The sequence below is a fragment of the Anomalospiza imberbis genome, chromosome 12 (genome assembly GCF_031753505.1).
Source record: "Anomalospiza imberbis isolate Cuckoo-Finch-1a 21T00152 chromosome 12, ASM3175350v1, whole genome shotgun sequence".
Classification (NCBI taxonomy): Eukaryota; Metazoa; Chordata; class Aves; order Passeriformes; family Viduidae; genus Anomalospiza; species Anomalospiza imberbis.
Genome location: NC_089692.1, coordinates 6,831,257 through 6,848,391, shown reverse-complemented (window position 1 = coordinate 6,848,391; position 17,135 = coordinate 6,831,257). Strand labels below are relative to the sequence as shown.

At 46.7% G+C, this 17,135-nt stretch overlaps 1 protein-coding gene and 1 long non-coding RNA gene across 2 annotated transcripts; one reads left to right on the top strand and one right to left on the bottom strand.

Moving 5' to 3' along the window:
* Window positions 1–4,343: 4,343 nt before the first annotated feature.
* Window positions 4,344–11,321, bottom strand: LOC137481110 (uncharacterized). Its single transcript, XR_011003330.1, has 2 exons — window positions 10,720–11,321; window positions 4,344–5,366 (listed from the first exon to the last, which is right to left on the bottom strand). It is a non-coding gene; the product is annotated as an uncharacterized lncRNA (long non-coding RNA).
* A 1,177-nt stretch (window positions 11,322–12,498) lies between these two features.
* Window positions 12,499–16,266, top strand: POP4 (POP4 homolog, ribonuclease P/MRP subunit). The gene is made up of 7 exons (XM_068202593.1): window positions 12,499–12,558; window positions 13,344–13,396; window positions 13,781–14,004; window positions 14,655–14,732; window positions 14,953–15,014; window positions 15,354–15,455; window positions 15,887–16,266. The coding sequence occupies exons 1-7, from the start codon at window positions 12,504–12,506 to the stop codon at window positions 16,021–16,023; spliced, it is 711 nt and encodes a 236-aa protein (XP_068058694.1). The 5' UTR covers window positions 12,499–12,503; the 3' UTR covers window positions 16,024–16,266.
* The last annotated feature ends 869 nt before the right edge of the window (window positions 16,267–17,135 follow it).

Below are 17,135 nucleotides of genomic sequence, written 5' to 3'. Positions count from 1 at the left end.
CTAAAATAGGAATTCTTCATTACTAAATATTTTTCAGGGTTTGAAATTGCTCTGACAATTCAGTGAGCATTGTGACTCATTTTGGGTTTTAGGGTGATCAACGCAGTACCTAGGCAGGTTTTGATATTTAGGCTGGCAGTCAAAGTCAACTGTTTGGCAAAAATTAGTAGCATATTTCTAATTTCCAAGTGTTTTGTTTTTATAATAAGTTTTGGTTTTGGTTTTTTTTTTTTTTTTTTTTTGAGAGAGTCTGTCTGTATTAACAGTCTATGTTAAACATGAGCTTTAACTCTAAATTCCCATGGCAGAGCCTCTTTTTAATGCTTATGCTGTAATTTATTTACTTACTGTTCTGGACTGTTGCATTTCAGTGCTTCCAGAGTTGCTAGAGTTGATCCAAGTGATGGACACCTGTCAGTAAGACATTAACCAACTGTCTCTGTAGCTTTACAGATGTGCCATAGCGAGAGTGTCTGTGCTCTTAGGTCGGGTGTGAGGAAGGTCGGTGCCAGGACTCTGACACCCTCTTGGCTTTGCCTCATCCTTCCCTCAGAAGAGCAATGTGGTGGTGGCTGTGACCCAGAGAGGAGCAGTTTGGCCAGATCTTAGCCAAGGATCAGAGAATAAATTCCCCCTTGGGAATTAACGTGCCTTCTCCTGTCATCAGGCAGCCCTGGGCTGGGGGTTAGTCTGTGCTCTGAGAATCAGAGTCAGCTCTCTGGAGCCTATGGAGCATCACCAGCATGGTGCTGAGGACTCTTAATTTGTCTTTCTTTTCTGGGATCCCCTGTAAAGCACTGAAACAGGATGGCAGGGGCTGCATTACCAGTCTGCCAGCCACAGCCAATGCAGCTCAGGAAAGCTCCTGCCCAGCATCCCAGGGCACAGCTCAGCCTCACACTCTGGTCTGGCAGGACAGGCACTGCTGCTCCCACTGCTCTGAGCAGGCAGGGACAGTGGGAGCACAAGGAAAAGCCACCCATCACCTCCTGGAGGGTCCCTCAAGTGCCTCAAGATTTTAAAGCCTGTTTTCACTGGATAGTCATCCTGTGTCTGTGGCAGGAATTCGGATGCTGCTGAAGCACACCCCAGTGCTGTCCTGAATTTAGAGTGCCCTGGGAAGCCAGCAGTGCCTACCTACCCAGTGTGTCTCACTCTGACTGAGCCAAGCAGTGCGTGAGCTCCGGAGCTGCACTTGCTTGGGAATGTCGATAAACCTTCAGACAAAGACACAATGTGCACATCTAAACCCAGGTCAGGCCAAGGAATGACTGTACTGAGCGATGATCTAAGCTGAACCATGTCTGTCAGTGATACCTGGTACCCTGAGGGGAATGCAGCACTTGAGAAAGTGCAGGAGAGAAGCTAAAGGCAACAAAATCAAATGAGACAGTGAAAATTTACAGTTTGATTAAGGAAACATCAGTTACTTTATGGTCTTTACCAAATACACTAGTGTTTGTTATTCATTTATGCTAATTCAGTGCAAGACAGTAAAAGTACAATCATTCAGTGCTACAAATAATGATAATAGTGTAATCCATTTACAGAGTGCCTGGATATAATTTCAACTTTTATAGTATAGTGTTATGGAAGTCTAAAGTTAGTGAAACGCACAGCAAGGTGCTAATTTGCAATCCTGGTTAGAATGAACCTCCATTTATGTTTAAGTCACTGATAATGACTTTGCACCCAAGCTAGCCATGAACCACGCAGCCAGACTCCTTATGACATCCTTTAACAATTAATAACTGGCATTTCAGTCTCCAGACAAGCAAGCAGAGTTTGACAAGACAAGAAGACCCAAACTGAATACCTATTAGTGCTTCAGTCCTGGGGCAATCTGTGGTGGCCACCCTGAAGTCCCCCAGCACCAGGGAGAGACAGAAGGGGGGCTCTGCCCTCAGGCCTGGGGGCTCCAGCTCCAGCCCCAGCACACAGCAGTCGCAGCCGCACCAGGCTCCCGTAGAATGGCAGCTGTAACATGACTTAATAACAAGACTGAATAAAAAGAACTAAATCCAGCTTGCCACAGCGTCAAATGCGAGTAGTTGAACTGTTTGCTGTATTTTTTAAGAACATAAACTCCCTTTATGAACCCGAGTTAATTATTTAATGACCCAGAGAGGTCTTACACTACTTATGCTAGACTAAAGCATTTCACTAAAGAAAAACGTCTCAAAAGCAAATGCGAGGAGCTTTGCTGGGTTCAGAAAGTGTTTGTCAGCCTCCTTGTAAATGTGTATGGAAAAGTCAACCCAGTTTAGGCTCATTACCCGGGGTAATCCAAACCTTGCCACAGCAGGTCTTTTGGAGCACAGCAGCACCAGAGAAAGCCCCGCTCCCGTTCAGGGCCGTGAGAACGCCATGTGTTCACATTTCCCTTCATTCCGTGCTCATCCGTGCTGCTGGCTTGGGAACAACACCCGCCCAGTTTGTTCTTTACAGCCGGGAGTGCAAAACGCTGAGGGGGCGAGGCGGTGTGGGGCGCCTGGGGGAACATTTACCTGGGGAAAAATCTCACCTGCTCTGGGGGCTCAGGGCCACGAGACACACCTGCGGCACGGCCTGCACGGGCAATGTGCTCAGCAAGTGCTGCGGTCACGCTGAAGCCTTTTATTTTTATTTTAGCAACACTTAGCATTCCCGAAACAGCCGGATGGAGCTCAAGGACACAGGTAAATAAGCAGGAACAGCATGATTTGACACAGCTCGAAGTTTCACGCTGCTCTAAAACAAGCTTTTCCCAGTGGAGAAAAGGGGTGTGTGTTTTATGTCTTCACGTGCTGAACCAAGAAGCAAAATAAGGTGTTTTTAAGTGAGAACGGGTTTTGTCATGCATCCCTAGCTAATTGGGGTGTGATGAAGTGCATAATTCCAAAGCTATCTAGCCTGAGGGCTTAAAGAAAAGCTGAACTGTGCCTGCAAAGCAGAGTGGAGATAGCTGTGTGACAACTGCCTATCAGGAGGCTGCAGGCTTTCGAGCCGGCCTGACACGGGGCCGCTATCTGATGGCAGCTCCAATTCTGCCCACAGTCCTGCTGCTGGCTTCAGCAGTTACCCGACGGCCAATAAGGCATTAAAGAGTCACAATGTACAGCTTATTTCAGGAGGAAATATTTTAACAGCACAGGTGACTGTCATGCATGCATTAAGAAAACCAGGACACAGCACACCAAATTAAGTTCAGCTACAGTAAAATAATTGTAACAGAGCAATGCTGACCCCAACTACTGAATGGTGAGACCTGGCTTTCGCTGCACAGGTGAGATTAGGTTTTTCTGGTTTGCTTTCCTCCCTGTCTCCTTGCATATATAAATCACACATATAGTGCATATTCACAGAAATATAGCATACATTTACTATTCAGATGTTTGAGATAAAACCCCAGTATCTTAGAGAGAGAAGTGTCCTTCAAACTCTGCAGCACAAACTACGATCTCACAGAAATACAAACTGCAAGAGGAAAGTAGCCCCTACTGTGCAACTCTTTCACTTTGTTAGATTGCAATATATTTTCTTATTTTTCATGTGTCTGGTTCGTGTAACCCTGCCAGTATGCAAAAATGATTGTTGACAGTTTCTTTGTTTTGGTTTTATTATAATGCAATTTATGGGATGCTGAAAATCTGCAAGTACTTGTACTTGACTGACATTTCTCTGAGAGTCAAAAGATTGCTCTGTATACTTGACTGAGATTAAAATGAGTAGACTGTGTATAGCTGTATCCTGCTTTGAAAGTGCAGGATTGGAAGGCTTCCATTAAATTGTTATTTTCAGTTATTATTAGCTCCTAAATCAGTTAATATAACTCCTTTCCCATAATGAATGCACAGCACTGTAAGCCTAAATGCCATATTTTCTATTGATCTATTTCCACAACCTGTTTAGTGAAATAATTAAAATGATTTACAAGGCTGACCCAATATCTTAGTGGTTTAGTAAATCACGCTGCCATGTGGGAGGCTCAGCTGGTTTTAAAGCACAGCTCGTGGCAGCAGCAGGACCTGGAGCGGAGCTGTTGTGCCGCACCTGGAGAGGCTCCGGAAATGCCTCCTCCACACTCAGGGAGAACGAGGGCTCCAGCGGCTGTGCTCAGTCATCACCTCTGGCCAAAGATGGGGAATGCCTTGGTGCCTCCCAGCCAGAGCAGAATCTGAGTTGCAGGGAATGTATCTACACTGGAACATCCCTGTTTTCTACCCCCAGAACTGACTCTGTATATCTGGGTGGGCAACAAAAACGTCTCAGCTGTGGAGTCTGGTATTTTTATATGCATGACAATGAGGGAAATGATTATTTCTACCTTTTTTGTTTTGTTTTGTTTTGTTTCAATTCATAAGAAGAGGACAACACACAACACACAACATCTGTGTTTAAATGCCAGGGTTATGGAAAGGCTCAGTACAATTCAGTAGTGTCAAGACAAAGACATATTAAAGCATGCCTCACAGTCCCTTAAAATCCCTGTAAGTCAGTCCTCAGGGGATAGGGAGGGTTTCATTAAGATGATCTCCTTGGCACAGGAGCCCCTCCTGTAATGACATGAGCTCTCCTGACTCCTCCATGCCTCCCACAGCTCACCCAGGGCTGATGCTGGTAGGACCACCAGGATATTCCTGGGTTTGTTCCCAGCTCACCTCCCAGTGTTGTGGAAACACTGAGAACCCTTGGAGCAGGGGCAGAAGGACACTACAGCAGTGCCTGGGAGGAGACACAGCAGCCAGACTGTGTAGCAAGAGTGGCAAGAGCCAACTGAAAGTACCATTATCAAAAGTGGGTAACAACTACCCTTCTCATGAAGAGTGTGGATTTTGACAGCTGCAGTCTGGAACAAAAGGGATCGAGGTGACTTCTGTGGCATCAGGTCAATGGCTGTTAAGCAAGGAGTGTGCAGCCAGGGCCAGCCCTCGTGGGGTCCCTAAGGGTCCTGCCCTGGCCAGCCATGCAGGGAGGACACAGACCTCCATCCTGGAAAGACAGAGCCCGCAACTCTGAAATCAGCACTTGAGACATCACTTACAATGCCTCTTCTTGCAATCCCTGAGTAAGCCTCCACCTTGCTTTCAACATCTAGTACTTTTTTTTTTTTTTAGTTCTATTATTTTGCATAATTACACAAAGAAAAAACATCCAAAAAAAAAAAATTTGAAGACAGTTGTTGGATGCACTTTGCAGCAGATGTCATTATCTTCCTTCCCTGACCCTGACCCACAACCATTTCTATTTTGCTTTAAATGATCCTGTAATTTTACAATATGTATTCAGCTGGAACTATTATTTTTGTTAAATAAACTTTACCCTTGTTCTGGCTCCTTCAGGCTCTGAAAAGAAATTCTTTCTTGTGACTGTTCCAAAATGTAGGTCTGAAATTCAAAAAAAAGAAGTGTTGGTAAATGGGTTGTAATCATACTGAAGGGCAAGTGAGTATTCCTCCTCTAAGGCAGAAGAAAATAAAGGAAAATCTGCTTTGCTTCTGCTGCTTCAATGCTGATAATTTCACAGATCAGAGTGCTTTTTTTAGAAAGAAGCCTGCTGTGCTGCAGTGTGTGTTTCAGCGCTGACATACCCGTTTTCAAGCCCTTAATGCCACACTTGGATGTGTAAATCAGGGCCTCATTTCGTGTCCCCAGCAGCACCTGGTGCTGCCGGCAGCAGAGGGCTCTGGCAGACATCAGCACAGGCACCGGCAGCTCCAGACTCACCGGGGGCCTGGGCGTGCACTGGGAGCAGCATGTCTGTCCTCAGCTGTGCACCTGGGAGCTGCAAGGGTCTTCCATGAGAGCTCAGTGCCTGTGACAAATAGCACTGAAGTGATGCAAGGTTCAAAAATGACCTCAGAGAGGGACAGTAGCACACAAACACCCACCTCCTGAGGGCACAGCCGGGTCACAGCACCCTCTGCCACAGGAGAACATCTCCCCTCCTTCAGTGTCTGCCTGGCCTCAGAGTTGGCTGTCTTCCAGAACAGGACAGCCATGAACCAGAAGGAGCTGGGCAGCTCTGTGGTCAGTGTGTCCCACATGGCTAAAGCTGATGGGGTCCTGGGCAGTGACATGCTCACTGCCCCAAGCCTGCATGGCACAGGCAGCTCTGTGGTGACAGCTCCGCTGAAGATTACCAGCTCTTGGTGATTACCATTTCGTGGGGATTACCAGTGTGCTTTTACATACAAATCTGTGCTTCCCTGAAGCTCCTCTGTACACTTGCCAGAGCATCCATCCTTGAGCTTGCTGTAGTCCCAAAAACCGCTGTTCTTCCTGTAGCCGGATCCACCCCTGCAGCACTCCTCATTTCACACTCTCGTAACTCAGAAATCCTTTAAACCACAGCAACACAGTGACTCGATCTACCTGCTAACTAGGGCTCTGTACTTACTGAGCTGTAGCAAAGCCAAGGAGCCCCTGGCAGCTGTCTGCAAGAGTGCTTTGGGTCAGGTATAAGCCTGTGATTAGTTAACTCTGTTTAGAGAATGTACTCAAACATTTTCTCTCTCCCATTTTCACACACTGTTCTGTTTTTAACAAGCATAAGGTGCTTAATAATTTCTACCATTGGCAGGATGAAAGCTCTCCTCCTCCTATCCTTGCAATTTGTCCCACTGCAAAATGTATAAATTAATCCCATGCTAAAATTAACATACATTGATGAGGCAAATGAATTGGCATCTCCATGTGTATCTATTAGCTTCCAGCATTTCCTGAGAGGGCTTTCATTTAATTACCAGCCTGACAGCCTAACTCACTCCTGAAGTGCAGCCACATTTATTACTTTTATCTCCTTGGACACCTGCCTCTCTCCGTGGTTTATCAGATTTCTACTGAAGAGAGGGACAGAATATTTTCTATTGCACCAGGTTATTGTTTCTTTAAAAGGCACTCACTAAAGCACTGACCTCAAACAGGGGGTTGTTTTGGTTAGCTTCGGGTAGGGCTTTTTCTTTTTCAATTATCAAAGGACTGCTGCAGCGTTAACCCCCTCACTGCCCCACCACACTCCAGCAGTCCCGAAGAAATAGGATTACAGACAGGGAGCTGAAAGCCTCATCGCCAGCTCCGTGCAAGGAGCTGACCAGTGCACATAAGGACCCTGCCTGCAGTGGGAGTCCAAGCCCTGAGGCGCTCTGACTGCTTTTCACACTCTCATGGATGAAAACTTTAAAAGTCTTGAGCACAGCTCAGTGCCCTCCACTGCAGTCCAGTGAGGGGGATTTAGCTGAATTCCCCTTGGTGGTTTGGGTCACACATTATAGTCACTGATGCCTCTATAACTGGTTGATAAAACACCAGTGTAGAAAACCAGGAACATTATAAAAGTAATGCTGCCTCCATGCATTACCAGCGTGGTCCCAGCAGCATTATGGGTTAGCAGCACCCTGTGTGAGTATGCACCACTCCGTATCAGCTGGGAATCGCAGCTCTCCCCTCAGATAGCCTCAGGCAGCAGCTCAGGACACTGCTACTTCAGGTGCTGACTGCGCCAACGGGGCTCATTCAGCCCAGTTTCAACAGACAAATAGCGCCCACTTGGTTTCCTCTGTGTCACTCTTCCTGAGACAAACAGGTCCCCTGGGCAGGACTCTTGTGAGCTGGCGTGCTGTGACAGACACGTTCCAACCAGCGGGACCTGAAGCTGAGTGCTGCAGAGGAGCCCTTCAGTGTGCATTCAGCACCTGCATCCTTTGGAGGTGCTCGAGCAGACTTGCCGTGTTAAAAGGAATGGCTCAATCCTAACAGCCTCAGCACGCTGCCTCCAAAGAGTCTGGCAGGAACAGGGCTTTGCTGAGAGTGATGCTTTTGAGAAGGATGCCTCATTATAGAGGAAAAGCGAGAAGTTGGTATCTGTTCGGTTAATGAACCTTCTCAGCTTCCCTGGGGTTTCACAGCAGTTGTAACTCCAGGCACGGTGGCTGTTTGGCAGGGAGCAGCTGCTGGCTGGGAGCTGTGCAGGAGGCGGCCGTGCTGCGGACACTGCCACTGCCACTGCCACTGCCACTGCCACAGCCACTGCCACTGCCACTGCCACAGCGTGGCTGGAGCCTCCTGCTCCCTCGTGGCTCACGGTGTCAGAGACAGCGCCCATGGTCCCAGCCACAGCCCCTGGGCTGCAGGTGCCCTCCCCCTGCCTCTGGCCTGAGCACCTGCTGGGAAGCACAGCAAAAGATGCTTTGGGGAAACACAAATTATTTTAACATACACCTTTTATTTTCAATACACCTGGATTATTTTCAAAGTGTACTGAATTATGTTAATTTTATCTAGTTTAACCAAAACCAAATCTCATTTTTTGCATCATACCTCCCTATCACACATAAGCCAATGTTAATTAAGTTTTAAAATAGAATATTCAACAAGTTCTAAATGAGACTCAAAGCATAACAAAAGGAATGACTGTGAGACTGTCATGGAATAATACGTGAATGCCGAATGCTGGTATTAATTAGTAAATACAAGCTGTTCAGGAGCAGAAGTGGTGCCTGTCATGCTGATGTGTGTTTGGATCTTATGTGATCCCAGCATGCAGGGAAAGCAAATGTCAGCTGCCAAAGCCTCAGCTTTCCTGACTGCTCGTTACTGTTTTGGGAAGCTAGTGTTGCTATTTTAGCACTGCTCTGTGCAGTAGTTATCACCAGGTATTCTAGGGTTGCTCATATTTTAAATATTTTAAGACGGATATGGTTTCTTATATTGATATAACAATTTATTGGTGTTTAAAATGTGGCCTCCTTAACTTGTGGTGAAATTTAATTCCTTCACAATCCTTTTTTCACTGACACTGTGATGCAGAAAAGGCTGGTATGTGGAGGAACTGGAGTTCTGTATGCTAAACTAAGCTGCAAATGGGCACATTTCTTCCATAAGAGGACACAATTTGTAAAGCTTTATAATTTATTTTTTACTCTAAGACAGTGAGTTGAATTCCAACAGCACTGTACAGTCTCGGGCTGCCCTCTAGTGTGAGCAGCTGTGGAGACAGGGCACAGCCTGCCCAAAACCCGCCTCATTTCACTTTGTGTTTTTAAAACCCAGCTATTAAACCATTGGGATTTTCTGAAAACATTTTTGGATTGTTATTTGCTTTTGATTTCTGTGCCACCGAGACCTATTTGGATTGTGCTTCCCAGCACTTTCTTGTTTCTGTCAGGCACAGACAAGCCAGTCTTTTGTCTGTGCCCTGGAGCAGCAGCTGCAATTCGAGATGAGGAGCCAGGACTGCAAGGGAATAATGACCCTTCAGCTGGGAAGGACGGTTTATCAGCTTGGGGCGGGGACAGAACACCATGACAAGCCTTGAGTTAAGGGCGAGCTGATAAAGCAGAAAAATTAATGGAAAAATATATGGAAAAGACACATTTGAGGGATAAGTAGTACTTCAAAAGATGCTGCTCATCAGTCAAACACAGCAATCTAAAATCAGTCAACCAAGGCCCTAATGCAAGAGTTTGGGCTTACACACATAAATATTGCAAACCTTCCTCTGGCACACCTACACTGACACGAGATGAAGGTTCAGGCTACCCATGTCAATCACTCCATGCTCCCACCGGGCTGGATGGCAGATTTCACCCTGCCCACCCACCCACCACCCCCAGACATGACCCTTTCCTAGATGGGTTTTTCCAGGGAACACCGAGAACTGACTCCCTGAGAAGGTCCTGGCTGCACAGCCAGTGCTGGGAGGGAACAGCTGTGTTGGGTATGGTCAGCCACTGGCCCTAAAAGTGCTGGCACTGAGCTCCCCCAGGCCCAAAGGAGATGTCAGGAGCAGGATGCCAAGGTTGGGTGCAGGCAGGACCTGTGGGATGGTGGCAGGGCTGACATGGACTGGATGGATGCTGCTTCAGCACAGTCATGGGAAGGGGGTGGGAATTGTATTATCTGGATAGAGGAAATCAGATCAGAGGGCTTTAAATGGAAATTATTTTCACGAGTACAGATGTCCCTAGGGACCAAATTCAGCTGCTAATACAATTTGGCCAAGAGGAATAAACTATATTGATCTTGAGAGCTCAAATGCTTGCTGAGACAGTCCTTCTAGAGAATTACAGTATTTATTTCCTGCATCACTGTCAGCAAAAGTGTAACAGTGATTACAGCCCAGTGACTTTTTGTACACACCATTTAACTTCACGCTCATCTCTCGCTTCAGTTCATAATTACTCTTTTTTTTTTAAATCCCCAATCTGCTATTCTTGTGTCACACAAACATCTTTAATTATACTGTCTTTGGTCACTTCACATCTCAAGTTTTAGCTTTCTGTGACTGTCACAATAAAGGTCATTGTGTAATTGCTCTGGAGCCACCCAGCTCTCCCAGGACACTGCTGTTCCCCAGCCTGGCCTGCACATGGGTCTTTGCCCATCCCTGCAGTTCAGCAGCCCCAAGAGGTACAGCAATATCCTCCCCTAGGGCACACTGCTAGATTGTGTCCATGAAGGGGGTTTGCATAGCTGTGAGTGGGTGTTATTATTTTTGGAGAGCAATAAATAAAGCCATATAGATTTAATTGGATAAGAAACACTAATGTTGGCACCTATAACATGGTATTAATGATACATATCATGGAACATTATCACTACAAACCTATTCCAAGGGGATTTACTTGAAGTCAGAAGCTTCAAAATTCTAAGACATTAAGACAGGGTGCTGCACATCCCAAAATATGCATTACAGTTATTTGCTGGCATATTTCCATATCACTTTACATTCACATCTTACCCATCTTTCCTCATTTCTCTGAGCCTTCTTTTCCTTATCTGCAAACTGCCTTTGCCTATTCTGTGGATTCTCAGTTTCTTCACCTATTCTTTTTCATGTTTATTTTATGTGAGTCTCGACTCCTGACGCAGAGCCTTCTTGCCAGGACACACAGTAACGCGCTGAGCTCGCTCCCTCAGACATTATAGCTGAAGATAAATTGGGAAATGAAGATGTAGAGCTGTTGGAAGAGACTGGTTTCCCCAGGCACCAGTTTAGCCTGGATCATTGGATTTACAACACCAGCACCGACAACACTGATTTGACTATTAATCCCTGAAGTGCCCTAAGAATTGCAGCATAAATCCAGTGAAGGAGCACTCATACGGCCCTAAAGACCCATAGTGCTTATCCTGGTACTCCATTCATGAAAATTGATCTTCTCGTAGTAGCAATGACAACTCAAGGAGTCCCTGCTCTGTAAAACCAAGAGATCCACTTGCTGTGGTAATATACTTAACTGCTAGAGGTCTGTGATACAAACCAGCTGCTGGTCATGCTTAATACTCTGCAGACACTGGCCCTTTCTCCTTTACACACAACCAGAGAGATTTACTATTTCATTCCCTTTAGTCCCTTTAGTAAAGGGATCACTTTAGTACCTTTGTGCCCCACATCAGCACTCCAGGAAATCATCATGTTTCCTATACCCTATCCCTGTAACTCTCTCCCTAAATATCCTTTACCAAGCAGTGCTTAATTATCTGCTAAGCAAATATCTCCATGTGACAAGAATATAAATCTTTTCTGTATTTGGAGAAAAATCATGCCTGAGCAGAGAACTGCAGGAGCTGGGACTGGGCTGGCAGGAAAAGGAATTGGCCACGATGGTTTCAAGACACTTCTGTTTTGTAAGAGAGCAGGACTTTGTCCTGTCCCAGAAGGAAAGAGGCCCTGACGTGTCAGAGCATGTGAATCTCACAGCAAGTGGCGTCTTCCTATGTCTTGGCCTTGATTGCTAGAAACAGGAGATGGATTTTAACTTGATTTTAACCCCAGATCTCATGTTGCCAGGTGTGCAGTTCCAGGACAGCTCTGACACGCTGTTAACCACTGAGAGCAGAGGCAGGCACTCCCTGCAGCGGCAGCCAGGGCTGTGGCTGGAGAGGCCGCGTACGACAGCATGGGACTAGGAAAGAACTTCTCTCCTGCCAGGAGAAGTGGGAATGGAGGAACTTGAGTAGGGGCGGAGAGGACCTGTGCCTGCCATGGCCCTGAGCCTGGGCAGTGGCTGGCTCCAGCACCACGCTGGTAAATCTCGGGAGGGGGGAGATCTCCAGAACAAAGGAGACAACAGAAGTGGGAGGTGAGGAGACTGCAGGATGTTAAAGTGGGAATGTGTATCCCCGCATCTGTGGTGGGAGTGACTGCAGGATGAGGGAGAAGTGAGGACGGACACGGCCAGGCTGCCCATGACGGGTGTCAGAGCCTGCTGTTCCAGTGGGAAGGACACTGACGTGTCCGTACTCCCACAGCACTCAAGGCGTGGCCGTGACCATACCCACACGGTGGATGACCACAGAAAATGAGATGGCCGGTGTTACAGAAGGTATGATTGACAGGGCTTTTAAAAAAAACCTCCCCCATTACAGTAAACGAAACAGCTGTTGTTCAGAGCCTCCCAGTCAGAGGATTTATTAGCACAAGAGCAGGAAATAGCGGTAAATGGCCAATTGCTACGGCAGCTGCCCTCACGGCGGGCAGCAGCGCCGCCTTGTGGCCAGGGCGGGGGCGCCGCTGTGCGCATGCGCGCCTGGCTCGTCATCGACCCGCGCCGGCTGCGCCGCGACGGCATGGAGGGTGAGGGGACAGGGGAGACAGAGGGACGGGGAGAGGGAGAGGGAGGGATGGAGGGTGAGGGGACAGGGGAGACAGAGGGACAGGGAGAGGGAGAGGGGACAGGGGAGACAGAGGGACGGGGAGAGGGAGAGGGGACAGGGGAGACAGAGGGACGGGGAGAGGGAGGGCGAGGCATGGAGGGTGAGGGGACAGGGGAGACAGAGGGACGGGGAGAGGGAGAGGGAGGGCGAGGCATGGAGGGTGAGGGGACAGGGGAGACAGAGGGACGGGGAGAGGGAGAGGGGACAGGGGAGACAGAGGGACGGGGAGAGGGAGGGCGAGGCATGGAGGGTGAGGGGACAGGGGAGACAGAGGGACGGGGAGAGGGAGAGGGAGGGCGAGGGATGGAGGGTGAGGGGACAGGGGAGACAGAGGGACGGGGAGAGGGAGGGCGAGGGATGGAGGTGAGCGATGAGAGGAGGGCCGTGGAGGGCGAGGGAAGGAGGGCGAGGGATGGAGGGTGAGGGGACGATGGGACAGGGGAGAGGGGACTGAGGGATGGAAGTGAGCGATGAGGGGAGGGCGGTGGAGGGCGAGGGATGGAGGGTGAGGAGATAAGGGGGGAGCGGTGGAGGGTGAGGGATGGAGAGTGAAGGGATGGGGGAAGGCGGTGGAGGGTGAGGGGATGGAGCGTGGGCGGTGCAAGGTGAGGGATGGGGGGCGGGCGATGGAGGATGAGCGATGCGGGGCCGGGGATGGCGGTGAGCGCCCGCCCCGGCCGACCCCCGCGCCGCCGTTCCTTGCAGGGCAGCTGTACCGCCGGCTGCCGCCCGAGGAGAGCGGGGAGCTGCGCCTGCAGGTACCGAGCAGTGCGGGCCTGGGATTCCCACTCCTACACGGCCCTTTAAACCCCGTCAGGCACCGACGGGCTGGGGGTGGGTTCGGTCCCCGGTTTCCGCTGTATATCCCGCTTGGAACTCGCTGTTTCAAACGAAATGCAAAACAAGGGCTTTTCCTCCAGAAGGTGAGTCCGACAGCGGGCCGGACGCGAGGGCCGGGGTGTGCCCGTGCTCGGCACTGCCCGCAGGGCCTTCGGCGTGGGAACATCTCCCTCCACTGGCACTGAAGGGAAGATCGGCCATTCCCACGGAGATTTTGCCGACTTGATGAATCCACCGGTCAGCAGCTAGTTCTAACTTAATTAACACATACAATTTTAAAGCATCCTTTCACATGTCTTTAGCCCCAGAGCTCAGAAAAAGCCAAGACATTTGTACATGCCTTCCTGAAGCGCAGCATGCCCAAAATGAAAGATGAAGCTATCCAGGATATGCTAACTCGGAAAGCTGTCATTCTGGAGCATTATCCCAAAAAAAAGACCAAGCAAAAGAGGAAGAAGACAAAAGGTTTTACTGCCAAGCAGAGGCGAGAGCTGCGTCTGTTTGAAATTGAACCTGAGCAGCAAAGGTAAGGCTTTAAATGTCTTCTTTGTGTAGTAAGGTGGAACTGCATCAAAAGTGTGTAAAAGCAGCAGCACGTGCATGTGGATAGGAATCCTCCAGTGTGTACAGTCAGTCTGAAACACTAGTTGTGGCATTTCAGCATGAGAAAAGAATTCTCTTGTTTGCATAAGTGAAAGATTCATTTCTGTTGAGTTCACTTTGTATACCTAAATATGACAAGAAATCAAACCCATACACAATCTCCTCTGGTTTCAGTTTGTAAAGTTGGACTGGTCTCTGGTCTGTGACCAGAGAGTCAAAATTCTGTATACGGTTCTTTGAATTTATCATGCTGAATGAAGCCCCTACTTTGCTAACAGAGTAAGCAGGGAGATAAGAGTGGGAAAAAAAGGAGAAATCTCTTCAGTCTTAGCCTGATGCTCTAAAACACATCACTGTTTTAGGTTGGTAGAAAAGAGCATGCTTTGTGCTTGTTTTATAAAGTAAACCAGCTGTTTGGAGTGGGTCACATTGCGGGGTAACTTAAGCTTGTGTAACTTAAAAATGTCAGACTTAACTCTGTGGAATACAGACTACTTCAGCAATCAACCAATGGACTTTTTTACAACTAGGTTTTGTATAATACTTTTCATTTATCTTTTTTTTTTACTGCAGATATGCCATTTTCCTCCCACTCCACGAGCTTTGGAAACAGTACATCAGAGACCTGTGCCATGGACTCAAACCTGATGCGTACGTTCAAATATTTTAAATTTAGTCTGGGTTTTATGCACTAGATAATTCCAGTTTTATTGATTTACTGCTTGAAACACTGGCTAACTGATAAGCATATTGGTACTATTTCACAGAGTCACAGAATTATCATGATTATAATAGTCATGGTCACATTTTGTAAATCTGACAGTTCATTTGATTTTTTTCCCTCCTGTCTGATCCCATTCTCTTCTTCAAGGCAACCCCATATGATTCAGAGCAAGCTGCTCAAAGCTGATCTTCATGGAGCCATTGTTACAGGTATTTTCTTTGTTTGCTTGTAGAACATCATCTGACATTCAGGAGATGATTCTGTAGTTCAGGTGCTTATTTTTAAATTCCTTTCAGCATCATTAACTCTAAAATCACATAGTTGAGATTGTATTTTTCTCCTTAAAAATGCTAATTACTTTACAACGACTCTTGAAAATCGTGTTGCTGGTTGCAAAGGTTAACTGCACATTTTACCAGTGATTACTGTAACTACATTATTTCAGGATATTTAAATGTTTATGTTTGAAAATGTCTAAAGTCATGATGCAACAGAAGAGCAAATGAAGTGCATCTGAAATTTTCTAATACCTACTTTTGTTCTTTCAGTTACAAAATCAAAGTGCCCCTCTTATGTTGGGATAACAGGAATCATTCTACAGGAATTTAAACACATCTTCAAAATTATCACTAAAGAGGACAAATTAAAAGGTATACAAGGCATTATTTTTCAGTTTTTTCATTACATGAACCATAAAAAATTATTGAGCTTCATTTTGTGATTCTTCATTTTGTGCCTCTGAGTGCATTGTTTTATATCAGTGCTTTTGGCTCTTTGCATAGAGTGGCAGAAGTGACCACCCAACAGCCCAATATCTTACCAAAAACACATCTCATTAGAAATGAGCACTTTTAGATAGTGTAACACTAAGCTTCATGCTCCTGCACGAGGACTAACTTTGGTTATCCTAGTTAAATGTGGAGGCTTGGGTTATTTTTCTTCTCTTGATAAAGTATAAAAACCTTGAAATGTGTCAAGGCTCAAATCTCCAGGTGAATAACATCCCCTGGTATGTCAGGATATTTCCATAACAGGGACTTAAATTAGCAGACTGTTCAGTTTGTGTCCTTTTGCGTTTCAGTTGTTCCCAAACTGAACAACGTGTTTAGCTTGGAGCTTGATGGATTCATTTCCTACATCTACGGCAGCAAGTTCCTGCTCAGGGCAAGTGAGCGATCGGCAAAAAAATTCAAGTTGAAAGGATCTATTGACCTGTGATTTCATGGAAACTCAGAAGCATTCACAGGAACGTGTTTTCCTGCAGCTCAAAGAGTAGGTTTTCTGGCAGATGGAAGAAGCAACAGCCATGTGAAATATTTATAAAGCATTCCTTCTTACTGAAGGATGAGCAGTATCTGCTGTCTTTAAGCAGTCTCACTGACTGTTAAAATTAGTTGTGTCTGGTTTTTTTATTTGTATGTAATATTTTGTCTTGTATTAAAGTTATATGATTAACATTAATTACCTGACTTCTGTTTCAGTTTATAAGTGTAAATTTGTACAGTGAAAATTATATTTTGTAACTTTGTAATAAATATTATTGTTGCTTTCTGTGTAATTTGGGCTTTAGCTGCCTGTTATGTGCTTGCAGTGAGACTGCAGGTCCTGACAAATGCTCTTTATAATCATTGTTCCTGGGCCAAGATCAGTATCTTGGCCTGCTGCAGGCAGATGCAAATAAATTGTTTCAGTGGTGGGTTTTACCTTGAGCCTGTCCCTGGCTGGGGTTGATGTTGTTACAGGTGCCAGGTGTGCACAGTGTTCATGCATGTGTATAACAATGTATAACCACACCTGGCATGTCATGGCTGGCTGCTGCCCAGTGCCCACCAACACCCTGCTGCTGTCAGGGTGCTCAGGTATCTGTATTGCCATGGCACAGTGCAGGGAACAGCACAGCCCCTGAGAGGGAAGCACTTGGAGGCTAGAAATTCACAGATGGAAGTGGCCCCCATTCAATCTTGTATTTCAATTACCCACAGAATTGCTTTATGAATATTTAACCTCTGTCCACAGAGCTATTGTGCTTTGTCTGTCCTCAGCCTCTTTTTTATTTTTTACTGTACACTTCATTTTTGATTGCCCGGATTACAATCCCTCATTGACTGGGCAGTTTTGATGTATTTGGGAGGTGGAAGTGACCCCTGACTTTAGGTTGCTTAACATTTTTCTGTTACAAAAGTGCTGTGGTGGCTTTAAGTGTAATTTTCGGGAGCTTTTCTTCAATTTCACTACCAAATGGAAGGCTTGTACCTAGGACACTTTTTCCCTGTCACCATTCAAGCATCTGTAGCCACCAGGGTAATTCCTTTAAAGAGAACACAGTTGTT